Below are 14,932 nucleotides of genomic sequence, written 5' to 3' on the forward strand. Positions count from 1 at the left end.
GACATGATCATGAAAATATAAGTATTATGCTGAACAAATGGCAACAGAATATAAAGTGCAAAAGAACATTAAGAGCTTTCTTTACTACATTGTTGAATTAAATGTTCTCTTGAGCGACTTTTGAAAATGGATCGGGACCTACAATTGTTTGTAATCTGGTACCAACTATTCCAGACTTTGACATCTCTAAACCTGAACAGAACTGGTTCTAGATTCAGACGTTTAGGCGGATGTAGAATCAGGGCTAGGGTTAGGGTTAGGGTTAGGGTTAGGGTTAGGGTTAGGGGCGAGGGCTGACGGGTTTAGTAGGAATGAAATTAGAGTTAGTGGCAAAGTGTGACCTAAAGTGCTCAGGAACATTTCCTTCTGAGGAAAATATGTTGTAAAGAAAAATGCATATTTGGTAACTGTTGATGTCTTAAATAGTAAGAATCTGTAGATGTTTAAATAAAGGAGCAGCAGTAACATCCCAGACGGATGCAGATGCAAATCTTACAAAACGGTTGTGGAGAATTCAGATTTTATGGAGAGTAGTTGTAAATGTACTCCTCCAAACAATATTGCAATCTGAAAGGTGAGGATAGATTAAACTGTAATAAAGAGTACGTAGACTCTGCTTAGAGACAATAAACACAATTATTTACTTTCTCGGAGCTGGAAATGTGGACATTTTTAAACTAAAAACTGGCTTTTCTGTAGCACCAAATGTTATAGTTTTATTCTGTTTAACATTTCTTAGAGGTATTTATTTTTATTTATTTATCTATTTTTTGTAATGTTGTTATTATTGTTATATTTTATTGTTCTGGACTGATTATTTTTAGCCTTAATTCTTGAACTTTTATCATTATTTTAAACTTAATTAACTATATTGTATGTCAGTGTGCATTGGTCTCCCAGTTTTTATTCTAGTTTTATTTTTAATATACTCTGTATTTCATGGATGAAAGGTGCTGTATAAATAAATGTGATTATTGATTATTGATTTGTGATTTCAGTCCTTCAGTGAAGTTCGATTTGAATTCAAGATGTCCAAGCTGACCATTTTAGCAGGTACTTTCAATTAAATAAAGTATTTATTTATTAAGTATTTATTCCTGCCCCCTTTTACCAGCAGAATTTATTATATCTGTCTTGTTTTATTCAGGCTTGTGTTAATTATTTCTGTTTTATTTTATTCAGGCTTGTGTTAATTATTTCTGTTTTATTTTATTCAGGCTTATATTTATTATTTCTGTTTTATTTTATTCAGGCTTATATTAATTATTTCTGTTTTATTTTATTTTATTCAGGCCTGTGTCTGGTGCTCGGACACCTCGGTAAGTTTATTATTTATTATTTAATTTCATCCACTATCGTTATATTTGTGTGTTTTCTGGATTATTATAGTATAGTAGTATTATAGTAAAGTAATGATAATGTAATACTATAATTATAATTACTTCTATTATTACATACATAGTATTATTATAGTATAGTAGTATTATAGTAAAGTAATGATAATGTAATACCATACATTATAATTACTTCTATTATTACATACATACATAGTAACAACTAAATGCTGGAGTTTGTTTTGTTTTCTTTTGTTTGATTAGTTTGATTAGTTTGATTAGTTTGATTTTGACTATATTTATATATAACTGAGTATTACTGTATATCACTATAGAACAGTTATTAAAGTAGATATGTGTGTTTTATCAGTAAGTTTATTGAAACTCTTGGTCTATTTTAGAATGTATGTAGATTTAGGGACTGGATAAGTGTTTACTTCATATACATATATATATGTATATATATATATATATATATATATATATATATATATATATATATATATATATATATATATATATATACACATATACATATACATATATATATATATATATATATATATATATATATATATATATATATATATATACACGGAAGAGCCCGGAACCCAGGCCACCGGCAACCCCACAGAGGGGAGAAGTAGAAGAGAAGTAGATGGAGTAATTTCTAACGTTCCTCTGTTCTCTCCAAGGCTCCGCCAGCAGGATGGAGTGTTACTTCACCAACTGGTCCCAGTACCGGCCCGGGGAGGGCAAGTACATGCCCCAGAACGTGGACCCGTTTCTCTGCACGAGCCTCCTCTACGCCTTCGCCATCATCAACCCCAAGAACGAGCTGGTCACGTACGAGTGGAACGACGACGTCCTGTACAAGAGTTTCAACGGCCTGAAGAACAAGTGAGTGGCTGAAAAACTCGTGAGTGGCTGAAAAACAAGTGAAAAACTAGTGAGTGGTTGAAAAACTAGTGAGTGGCTGAAAAACTCGTGAGTGGTTGAAAAACTAGTGAAAAACTAGTGAGTGGCTGAAAAACAAGTAAAAAACTAGTGAGTGGCTGAAAAACTAGTGAGTGGCTGAAAAACGAGTGAAAAACTAGTGAGTGGCTGAAAAACTAGTGAGTGGCTGAAAAACGAGTGAAAAACTAGTGAGTGGCTGAGAAACTAGTGAGTGGCTGAAAAACGAGTGAAAAACGAGTGAAAAACGAGTGAAAAACTAGCGAGTGGCTGAAAAACTAGTGAGTGGTTGAAAAACGAGTGAAAAACTAGTGAAAAACAAGTGAGTGGCTGAAAAACTAGTGAGTGGCTGAAAAACTAGTGAAAAACGAGTGAGTGGCTGAAAAACTAGTGAGTGGTTGAAAAACGAGTGAGTGGCTGAAAAACTAGTGAGTGGTTGAAAAACGAGTGAGTGGCTGAAAAACTAGTGAGTGGTTGAAAAACGAGTGAGTGGCTGAAAAACTAGTGAGTGGTTGAAAAACGAGTGAGTGGTTAGCGCTGAGGAATACGGAAGAGTGTTAGGCAGGAGAAAAATAAAAATAATAGTTTAGAGGAGGAATTTTTGTTTTTTATTGTGCACTTCGAGAAAAAAGTCGAAATGGCGAGATTTGAAGATTTGAAGAGGATTGAAGTACAATTTCGAGAAAAAAGTCAAAATTTCATGAATAAAGTTGAAATGTTGAGAAAAAAGGCAAAATTTCGATTTTATTCTTGAAATTGTATTTCAACATTATTCTCCAAATTTCGACTTTATTCTCGCCATTTCGACTTTTTTCTCGAAGTGCATAATAAAAGAATCTTTTTTGTCCTGCATTGCCCTGATTCTCTTCCGTAGCGTCGGCTATAGAAGCATAAGAATTAAAAGTAATTCCCAGTTTTTCCGTAGTTACGTAGTAGTAACATGTAACAAACGTTTACAGCAGAAATGTAACGTTAATTGTCTGATTTGTCCAGGAATCCTCACCTGAAGACGCTGCTAGCCGTCGGTGGATGGAACTTCGGCTCATCACAGTAAGCAACATTTAAAACCTTACACAACAGCAACCACATGCTGTCAATAAAACCTTTGAAATGTTCATATATTTTCTTTTTTATTATACAATTGTGCAAAAAAGTGAGAAAATGTAGTTGCTTTTGGTTCTGACATGTAAAAATCCAAATCTATCAGCGAGAGAATTGACTGAAAAGTCTAAACATCTAATCTCCTCAGGTTCTCCATCATAGTGTCCATGGTCTCCATGTTTAGGAGTATAAGGGTATTAAGAGTATAATCTCCTCAGGTTCTCCATCATGGTGTCCTCTCCCGCCAACCGTAAGACCTTCATCCAGTCCTCCATCCGGTTCCTGAGGACTCACGGCTTTGACGGTCTGGATCTGGACTGGGAGTATCCTGGAGCTCGAGGAAGTCCTCCCGAGGACAAGCGGAGGTTCACGCTGCTCTGCAGGGTAAACACTTTACTGAGAATGTTTCTGTTAAACTCTGCAGGGTAAATACTTTACTGAGAATGTTTCTGCTCTGCAGGGTAAACACTTTACTGAGAATGTTTCTGTTAAACTCTGCAGGGTAAACACTTTACTGAGAATGTTTCTGCTCTGCAGGGTAAACACTTTACTGAGAATGTTTCTGTTAAAACAATATATCGTGCCACGAAATTTGGCGATACAAAAACGTCACGATACGTGTCGTGGAGGTGACAAACTGTATCGCGATATTGGGTTATTATTATTAATCTATTGTGTTGACTAGTAACGCGCGTATTGGTGCTGACCGCGCCTCGACCTGTGGACCAAAATCTTCCTCCGCTCAGAAGAAACTAGTCCCGTTTTGGTCCCGATCACGGGACTCTGGCAGGGTTTAAGCTCTGAACTTTTACTGTTAGTGTTAGGTTCCTAAATCAACATACATAAATTAATAACTTAGGAAAGACACAGAGACTGTTAGAAATTATTTTCAGGCCTTCTGCGCAGAAGGGAAGCAAAGTCGGAGCCCTGCAGAGCAACATGGCTCTCTCTGTGGCTCTCGACGAAATGCTTGCTGGCTCCTTTTTGCAGGAGGTATTTATTTGAAAAAAAACAGTGACAGGAACGACCATATTTGGTAAACAGACTGTCAGTGTATAGATAATGGACAATGAACAGATGGAGAACAGACATGGTATCAGATGATGGTTAAAAAGGTCACACCTATGACTTTTCAGTTAATAAGCAACTAATCTGTGGTGTGCAGAGCAACAGACATCTTTAGCTTAAAGTCTTTAAAAAACACAAAAGGTCAAAGGGGTCAAATGGGGCCCCTTCTGGACAACAGGAAGTCTTGGACAGATGTGTCCAACTGCACAATAGTCAACTGTTAACAGAGCAGACAACCCCCCGGAGTACCCTCAGGGAGTGTCCTGTCCTGTGACTTCTGTTAAGGATGTGAAAAACCCAGCAGTCAGCTTCTCTGAGCTGACCTCATTCTGATTCTGATTCTTCATAGTTTCATAAAGACAAATTAATCAAAAGGTTGATTAACCTCACAGTTAGAGTTAAGCCGCCTTACCTTATTAAATTAAACCTGTTACTGATGTAAGGCTGGTGTAGAGTTAAGCCTTACCTTATTAAATTAAACCTTTTTGGGGTGGTGAGTAGGACAACTTCTGCTGAGTTCCAGTGTACTTTAATGTCCCTCAACAGTGTAGGATTTTAGAACATCAACACAGCACCTAGTGCCGTACTGTGGCGTATCACTCCGCCCAATCTAAAACAGACTAATCACTACAGATAAACTGACTAGTGTCATTATAGTCCCTGATTTACATCAGAATATAAAAAATATATTTATAAAATAATGAACCCTGAATTATCGTCAGCAGGAACTATGATTGGTGTGTATTTATATATTTTTATGTCCGTTTGTCCGTCTGCAGGAGCTAGTTGCTGCCTACGCCGCCGAGGCTAAGTCCACCGGGAAACCTCAGCTCATGCTAACGGCTGCGGTAGCCGCCGGGAAGGGAACCATCGACGCCGCGTACGAGATCGCAGAGATCGCCAAGTGAGTGGGACCACAATTCTAACTGTCTACAAGTCTAAATGTTGCTAAAATATATTAGCTATATTAGCCAATATCAACTAAGAGGAACATGTATGTTCAGGAAAACAAAGATATATATATATATATATATATATATACACACACCAAAAATTATATATATATTTTGTATAACACTTACACCTGTACCTTGGGTTATTTGTGTTGTGGAAATTAAAAGGACCAATAAACTAAACTAAACTAAACTAAACTAAAAATGACTATTTAGGGCCCGAGCACTGTAAGTGCTAGGGCCCTATTGTATCTGTAAGAATTTTTTCTTTCTTCCTTCTTCTTTATTTTTCCGATGAAATGAGGTCTTTTTCCCCCTAAACGTGCCCCAAAAGTCACCAAATTTTGCACCAAGCCAGTCCTGGTGAAAAATATGATATTTAATGGTTTGCATTAATGGGCGTGGCCTAACGGCTCAACAGCGCCCCCTAGAATACTTTGTGCCTCAAGCCCCACAATACGGTTTGACGTACATGCACGAAAATCGGTACACACCTGTATCATGGCCCAACTTAAAGAAAAGTCTCTTGGTGCCATGGCCCAAACCCAACAGGAAGTCGGCCATTTTGAACATTTTGAATTAATCGCGTAATTTTGGCGCAATTTATGCAATTCCTTCGGCAGTTAATACGGCCCGAACCGTAACGTGCACCCAGGTGTGTTATACATCAAAATGTGCGTCTCCATCCTGCGACAATGCGCATTACTTTTCTCTTTCAAAAGCGTTACCGTGGCGACGCTAGACGCTAAAAAGCATATTATTTCGGGTGGTGTCATCGGACTTAGTTTTGAGTCATTGACCTTAATTGGTGCAAATTGCACGCGCGAGGGCCCGTTCATCGCTGCTTGCAGCTTTAATTGTGTTTGATTTCCTTGTTCTTGTCCAGGGAACTGGACTTTATCAACGTGATGACCTACGACTTCCACGGAACGTGGGAAAAGTTCACCGGACACAACAGCCCTCTGTACCGCGGCTCCGAGGACCATGGAGACCTCATTTACTTCAACACCGTACGTTTCTGATCATTACATTCATTAATTATCTGGAGACCTCATTTACTTCAACACCGTACGTTTCTGATCATTACATTCATTAATTATATGGAGACCTGATTTACTTCAACACCGTAAGCAGCAGCGTTTACTAGCGCTGATCATTACATTCATTAATTACACTGCTAAATAACGCCTTGTGAAAATTAACGCAATTAATTATGAGTGGCAAAATGTGCAAGCGTTTTAAATTTGGCCCATTGACCAGTAGCTGCTAGTCATGCTAATCATATTAGTCATGCTAGTCATGCTAGTCATAACAGACCTGGAGCGACTCTGCAAATCTTTGCTGGGCTTTTGAACGGCAAGTTTATGTATTTTCCTCTTCCAGGACTTTGCCATGAACTACTGGAGAGACAACGGGACTCCTCTGGAGAAGCTGAGGATGGGATTCGCTTCCTACGGTCGTACCTTCCGCCTGACGTCGTCCAGTACCGGCGTCGGCGCTCCGGCTAACGGTGCTGCGTCGGCCGGGCCGTACACCCGGGAGGCCGGGTTCTGGTCCTACTACGAGGTAAAAACACAATAATACCAGGTTCTGGTCCTACTACGAGGTAAAAACACACAATCATACCGGGTTCTGGTCCTACTACGAGGTAAAAACACAATCATACCAGGTTCTGGTCCTACTACGAGGTAAAAACTGACAATAATACCAGGTTCTGGTCCTACTACGAGGTAAAAACACACAATCATACCTAGGGGTGGGTATTGGGAAGGACCCCACGATACGATACGCATCACGATACTTGAGCCACGATACGATACACATTGCGATATCCAGATTATGCGATATCCCGATTATTATATTCTACATAGTTCACCGAAAAATTTAAAAATGCATTACACATCTTAAAATCCAAGTTGTATAAATGTACATCAGCGGATAGTGATGGATCTTAAAATCAGAGTTGTATAAATGTACATCAGATGATAGTGATGGATCTTAAAATCAGAGTTGTATAAATGTACATCAGATGATAGTGATGGATCTTAACAGTTGTATAAATGTACATCAGATGATAGTGATGGATATTAAAATCCCAGTTGCACGTTCATCAGATTATTGTGACAATTCATGGGACAAACTGAGTCAAAACAATGTTTTATTATAACTATACAAGCTAAAGTTACAACATATTTGTATATGTTTTTCATATTATTTACTTCATATGAAATTAACATTAAATTTAGTATGAGGTTGCTTTAATTATGTGGCAAATGATAATAAACACAAGAAAGATGGAACTAAAACCAAGGACAGGCACAGTGATCAGTCAGTATAGATATAAATCCATAAATAAATAAACCTCTGTCCATTATTTTTCATTTTTTAAGGACACGCAATTGTGTTATATAAAAAATAAATGATAAAATGAAATAAAACGTGAAATAAAACCTGAGCTCAGTGCAGGGCCCTCCCAGGGTTGGTAGAGAGTGGCAATGCCCAGGACTGTCACTTAGGTAGGAGCACTGGGTGATAGAAGGGGAAAAAAATCGGGGATAAAAAAAAAAAAAAAAAAAGTCGATATTCAAATTTTTAATATCGATATTGAATCAGCTGGAAAAGTATCGCGATATATTGCCATATCGATATTTTTGCCCACCCCTAATCATACCCGTAGGATTGACAAAATATCACTTTATATTTGATAGTTTTATTCTGATCCCCGTTAGCTCCAGCTAAGCTGCAGATATTCTTCCTGGGGTTCCACATAACACACAGAAAATTACAACAAAACATTAAAACCTAAAGAGGTAGCATATTAAAAAGAAAGGAAAAACAGAAAATAAAGAAAAAAATAAAAAATCATTCCATTTTACATTTAGATATAAATAAAAACAATACATATTCATACATTTTATAACATCAACAAATTCAAACAATGTAGAGTTATAGTTTGCGCCAATAACCATTTTTAATCAATCTTCATTTATTTATATTATATATACATACATATATATGTACACATACCCATATACTATCTACATTATTTATTCATTTATTTAATAATAATTAAATGTTTTATACTGTATGTATCAGGAAATGTTTCTTTATTAACAGTTTGAATTCTTTTATGTTAATAGTTTAAAGAGTGTTGGAAGTTCCTGCAGACGTAACTCTGTACATCACCGTTCTTTTACCACACTTATTTTTGCCATAGTATGTTCATTTTTAAACTTTATTTGCTTTAGATCTGCACGTTCTTGAAAGGAGCCACCCTGCAGTGGATTGACGACCAGAAAGTTCCGTATGCGTTTAAGAACAACGAGTGGGTGGGATTTGACAACAAGAAGAGCTACGAAGTCAAGGTAAGTTGTCCTGACGTTTCCTCCGTGCTTGGTTTTTTTTTTTTTCATAATATTTTATTGATTTTCAGTATTAACATAAAAGGTATAAATAAAAACAGAATACAATACAAACAAAAAGAAAAGAAGAGAAAAAAAGGAAAAAGAAGGGCAATCGACACATCTACAGATACAACACAGTTACTGTGTAAATATAAAGTTATATTGTGTAGTACACACCGCACACACCGAGTACAGCTGGGGGTCTAAAATCCAAAGAATCGCTTCCTTTATAAACCAAGGCAGATAGATCCCTGGGCAAATGGTTTATGAGAGGCCACCACATTTTCATGAAGTTATCTTCTCTATTTTTTAATTTGGCACTGAGTCTTTCCATGGGAAGAACTCTGTAGATTTCTGTCTACCATTGTGTTACTGATGGAGGTTTCTCACGAATCCAATTGAACAGAATGCATTTTCTAGCTACGCAGAGAAGCTAACTAAGTAGCTTGGCTCTACCAGGATCCAATACTCCAGCCCTAATAGAAACTGTCCAGGATCTTTACAGATAGTAGACTTCATAATTGAACTCAATTCTTTGGCCACATAGGACCAACATCTAGCAATCTTGGGACATTCCCAGAAACAGTGTATGTAGGTACCAATCTCCTTTTTGCATTTAATGCATAATGGGGACCTGCTGGGATCGAATTTGTTTAAGATTTCAGGTGTTCTATGTTCCTATGAAGAATCCTATACTGCATCTCTTTGTATCTGTTACTTATGAAAAGAGAGTGGGAGATTTGAGCATTGAGACCAACATTCCTGTTCATACTCTGTTTGGAAGTCCCTTTCCCATCGCCTGCAACATTGTCCACGTTGTGTTTTTCATGACTCAGAAAAGTGTCATAAAAGTATGAAATCAAGGCTTTTTTCTTAGTAAAATGCATAATAGTCTTTTCCAAATGGCCAAGACGAGATCCATCTTGAGGAAACCTAATGTTATTGTTTATAAAGTGGCGAGCCTGTAGATATGCAAAGAAATCTGTTTGTGGGATTCCAAATGAATTCTTAACCATTTTGAATGACATTAAAACACCATTGGCATCAAACAGGTCTCCTATAACCCTAATACCTTTATCATGACCGAAAAACGACACTCCTTATCCCTGGGACACATTGTCCGTGCTGGTTTTGAACAGTATTTACAGGAAACGTTTCCTGGTCTCCACAGGTGCAGTACCTGCAGGAACAGAAGTTTGGAGGCGCCTTCGTGTGGGCGCTCGATTTAGACGACTTTACTGGAAAGTTCTGCAAGGAAGGCAACCATCCCATGATGAACCATCTACGCAAACTTCTCAATATCGGTAATTATCAATATTATCAATCACAGACCGAAGCATCATTATCTGTTCTGTTGCATTCTTCTCTTTTTGGCCACGGTTACATGATGTTTTTTAATTCGGAATGTGTTATTCCGTTAGTTAGTTAATAGTTATTCCGAATTAAATAATTCAGAATTCAAATATTTTCTTTTTTATCTATTTGCTTTTTTATCACTTTTTTCATTTTCCTTATTATTTTGTCATCATATAAAATCTCCTGTCTAAAACCTTAATCCCATTCCTCTAAAATTCAAGTCTTACATTTATTTAACTTAAAAACAGGATTAAAAACATTTTAATCTTAAAATAGGTATGGCATTATTTTTTTTTGTCTTTATTTAAAAAACAAGGTTAACAGTTATTTATTTTGAAAGAATTAAAATAAACATGACATAAATTTAATTAAAAACCAGGTTAGAAGGCTTAAAATAATAAAATAACTATTGTATTTCCATCAGTATTGAAGGGGTTAAGACAGTAAATGATGAGTGTGTAAAGTTGGTGGTAAAACAGCCGGTAAAGACGGTTAAAAACAGAGGGAATTATATAACTATTCTCCTCAGTTTACATGGAAATAGTAATTGTGAATTGAGGTTTCCATGGAAACACGTTTGATGGTCTTTCTCCAATTCCTCTCCAGGTCTGGGGGTTGGGAAGGTTCTGATTGGATAGGGGGGGGACCGGAAGGTTCTGATTGGATAGGGGGGGGACCGGAAGGTTCTGATTGGATAGGGGGGGGGCCGGAAGGTTCTGATTGGATAGGGGGGGGACCGGAAGGTTCTGATTGGATAGGGGGGGGACCGGAAGGTTCTGATTGGATAGGGGGGGGACCGGAAGTTAAACTACCGGAAGAAAAACTAACTTAGCCGCTACAACTTTGAAAAGATCAACATGTTGATGTTTCCTGTTTCCATCTGTTCTTTTAATTATTTCTATTTATTAAATAAATGGTCTCTGCTGCAGAAAGAAAGACCGGAATTAATTTAAAGAGGAATGAGTGGATACATGATCGTGGAATTATTCTATTGGGATTTAAAATCAGAATAAACCAGCCACTTACTTGGGAATTAAGTTTAATTCGGCATTAGGTGTTTACATGGTAATTTTTACTCGTTTTAAATCAGGTTTAATTTTAATTCTGAATTAAAGAGGAATTAAACTTCCCATGTAAACTCCCTGAGTAGTTTTGTTGGTAGCAGATGGATGTAGTGTTGCCACCTTTCAGAAACAGAAATAAGGGACGCCCCGTTTCAGCAGCGCAGGAGCCAAAAAAAGGGACATCCCAAAAACTTCTAAACTGCATAGAAATGTATTTATTTTATATAAAAAAAACTAAATGCTTTGATTTAAAGTTTAAAGTGCCTTAATAGCATTGAACTTGCATGACTGTACAGACAACCATGCTAGCAACTGAAATAACCTCCTATGCTACGTATGTTCACATCAGATGTAGAATATAGATACGGGGGAAGGTCGGAAAATTAGAATATGGTGTAAAAGTTAATTTATTTCAATAATTCAATTTAAAAGGGGAAACTAATACATTACATAGTGTCATTACATGCAAAGCAAGATGTGTTAAATCTTTATTTGTTATAATTTTGATGATTGAATTGTTTATTGATTTCATAATATAGAGATTTTTTATTTAGGGTTTTCATAAGCCATAATCACCAAAATTATCTCACTTTAGTTGAATTTACTATGAATGAAGTTTTATTCAAATATAAGTATATTCAAATTTTTCTTACTTTCTTTACCTTCACTTGTATATTATATACTTATAATAAATAAGAGCATAATAAATGTCCGTATTGGTTCAATACGGAACGCAACTTTTAATTCCCAATTACGGAACAATTCCGTATTTCAAGGGACGGGTGGCTAGCTTAGATGGATGTGCGAGCGCTCCGTTCCAGTAACATGTTTCTCCTCTCTGCACCGTCAGAGCTGCCCCCGATGCCGAGCGCTCTGTTACACTAACACGTTTCTCTTCTCTGCACCGTCAGAGCTGCCCCCGATGCCGAGTGCTCTGTTACACTAACATGTTTCTCTTCTCTGCACCGTCAGAGCTGCCCCCGATGCCGTCCACCACCACCCCCAAACCCGGCGCCAGCACCACGTCTCCCACCACCACCGCCACCACCACCACTCACGCCCCGGGGCCCGGATTCTGCAACGGCAAACCCGACGGCCTGTACGCCAACCCGGACGACAGGAACAGCTTCTACATGTGCGCCGGCGGCATCACGCACATCCGCAACTGCGGGACCGGATCCGTCTACGACGAGAGCTGCAAGTGCTGCGTCTGGCCGTAAGCTAGGCGGACAAACCTCAGCTAAAATCACAGTGTTTCTCTTGTGTTGTTGGTCTTTTATGTCACCAAGTCTTCAGTTGTGTTGTAAAGAAAACATTATTTTGTCACATGAACTGACTTCAATAAAGGACTTTTTAAAGCTCTCAAAAGTTGTAAACAATCATCTTCTTTATAAATGTTTGACAACGTCAAATGTAGTTTCAATATTTATATTAGTGCTGTCAGGCGATTAAAAAAATGTATCTAATTAATTACAGGATTTATAATTAGAATCAGAATCAGAAAGGGGTTTATTGCCAAGTTTGTTAAAGGGATTGTGACATGAAAAACACATTTTTCTTGATTTTTTGTGTTTTGTTGGGTGTCTTGACATCAATTACACCCAAAAAACAACAAACTTTTAACATTCAGTGTATTGTGTGCTTTCTGGGATTTTCCGCATAACTATGTAAAAACGGCGCATCTGGTTTGGTGGCGGATCGTTACTTAACGATCCGCTAAATCACCGCCCCCTCCACCCAGCTCCCTGCCTCCTCTCCTCTCCAGCGCACCATAAAGGCCGATTTATGGTTCCGCGTTACACCGACGCAGAGCCTACGGCGTAGGGTTACGCGGCGACGCGCACCATACGCTGAACCCTACGGCGTAGGCTCTGCGTCGATTTAACGCGGAACCATAAATGAGGCTTAACAAGGAGCTGTTTAGAGCCTCTTTTGTTCTAATCACCGGAGGAAAACTGCTAAGCAGACCCGCGGCCACTGACTGGACTTAAGATAAGGGGACACTTTATTTACATGCCTTTATTTTTATGATTGTTTGCTGTGGTTCGCCCTCCTGCTTTCCCGTGCATGCTTCGCCTGTCGCTCCCGGCTTAACTCTCCGACGCCGCTGTGAGCGTATGGCTGGAGGAGGAGGAGGTTGGGAGGAGGAGCGGAGCAATGATTGACAGGAAAGGGGGAAAGGAAGCATTTTTCACGGCGCAAAAAAACACTGTAATAAAAAGCCAGGAATGGAGTACTAGAGTGAAGTTTTTCTTGTTACACTCTTTTAGACACATTTGAGGGATGTTGGCCAAGACTTTTAATAGTGTTAAAAGCATGTTAAAAATGATGTCACAATACCTTTAACACACACAAGGAATTTGTTGTGGTGATTGGTGCAATACAGTAAAAATAAAAATAAAAATAAAAAATAAAAATAAAAAATAAAAATATAAAAGCAAACAAATATATATGGAAATAAACTGAGAGATAGAATAAAGTAAAATGTATAACAGGAATAAACAGAAATGTACAATATGAGGATTAAAAAGTGCCGGATATGAATCTTTAAAAAAAAAAAAAAAGTGACGTAGGATGACAGATAAAATGTATAAACAGAAATGAACAATATAAACAGAGAAAAGAGACAAAGTAACACGCACCAAATCACCGTGGCCGCCATCCTCTCCGGTGCCAGTAGACATGAATCTAATTAATCGCATTTTAATGCTAAAGGTCCCCAAATAAAGAATTTGAATTCTAGGACATTGCAAAATTGCAGTGATGACTAATCAATTGAATAAGAAAAGAAGATTTGAAATCCACATTTTTATTGAAGTGCGTTTCATGAATGAAATTCAAAAGAAAAAGCTCAAGCGCATCAGCAAACCAATTAGGCGCATTATTCAAAAATGCAATGCACATACAGTTAAATAAATAAAATCCAGAAATAAAATAAGGCTGAGTCTCAAATAGGCACTTAAGCAGACTCTCAATTCAAAATTAAAAAAATGTCACCTGCTTTGTTTCTATTAATATAATTCAATAGACACTCATTAGACTAAAAAAGTGATTAAAACAATTCATTGGGCAGTAATAATAATGAATTTAAATTGTAATGCACTTTCCATTCAATGAAGCTACGTTTGTAGCCACACCTGCTACCGCCGACCTTCGGACGACCCGCTCAACCACCTGAGCTACCGCCGCCCCGAAAAAAAATTGAGGGGATTTAATTTAATGGACATCATAAAGGTTAAAAAACATTATTAAACAGTAGGATTACTTAAAAAAGTAATCAACACAATTCATTTGGCAATGAAAGGGTTAAAAATTTGGGGGAATTTTATTTGATGGATATCATAAGGGTTAAAAAATTAATTAAACAGTATAAATTCATTAAAAAAGTACTTAAAACAATTAATTTGGCAATGAAAAGGTTAAAAATTCAGGGTTTAATTTAATTGGCATATTAGGGGTTAAAATATTCTATAAATAGTATAATTAAAATTCATTATATAAAATGTAGTTTGGCATTTCTGGGAGCTAAACCAGCTACGTTTGAAGTGTGCCAGCCTGAAGAAAGAAAACCTTTTTAAGGTTCAAACGTTGCCTTTAATGGCACACTCTTCTTTAGTTGTTTATTAGAAAAATACAAAAAATACAAACATAAAAAAATAATTAAAAAACATTTTCTTTGGTTGGTTTTTATTTGTATT

General features: G+C 37.2%; 1 protein-coding gene across 1 annotated transcript; it reads left to right on the plus strand.

The window, feature by feature from the left end:
• Positions 1-998: 998 nt before the first annotated feature.
• Positions 999-12,602, plus strand: LOC133448210 (acidic mammalian chitinase-like). The gene is made up of 11 exons (XM_061726536.1): positions 999-1,053; positions 1,293-1,319; positions 2,030-2,234; positions 3,282-3,338; positions 3,608-3,773; positions 5,237-5,361; positions 6,297-6,420; positions 6,794-6,976; positions 8,659-8,775; positions 9,986-10,118; positions 12,207-12,602. Exons 1-11 carry the CDS (start codon positions 1,029-1,031, stop codon positions 12,452-12,454), a joined length of 1,410 nt encoding a protein of 469 aa, XP_061582520.1. The 5' UTR covers positions 999-1,028; the 3' UTR covers positions 12,455-12,602.
• The last annotated feature ends 2,330 nt before the right edge of the window (positions 12,603-14,932 follow it).

Source organism: Cololabis saira, chromosome 8 (genome assembly GCF_033807715.1).
Source record: "Cololabis saira isolate AMF1-May2022 chromosome 8, fColSai1.1, whole genome shotgun sequence".
In the NCBI taxonomy this organism is placed as follows: domain Eukaryota; kingdom Metazoa; phylum Chordata; class Actinopteri; order Beloniformes; family Belonidae; genus Cololabis; species Cololabis saira.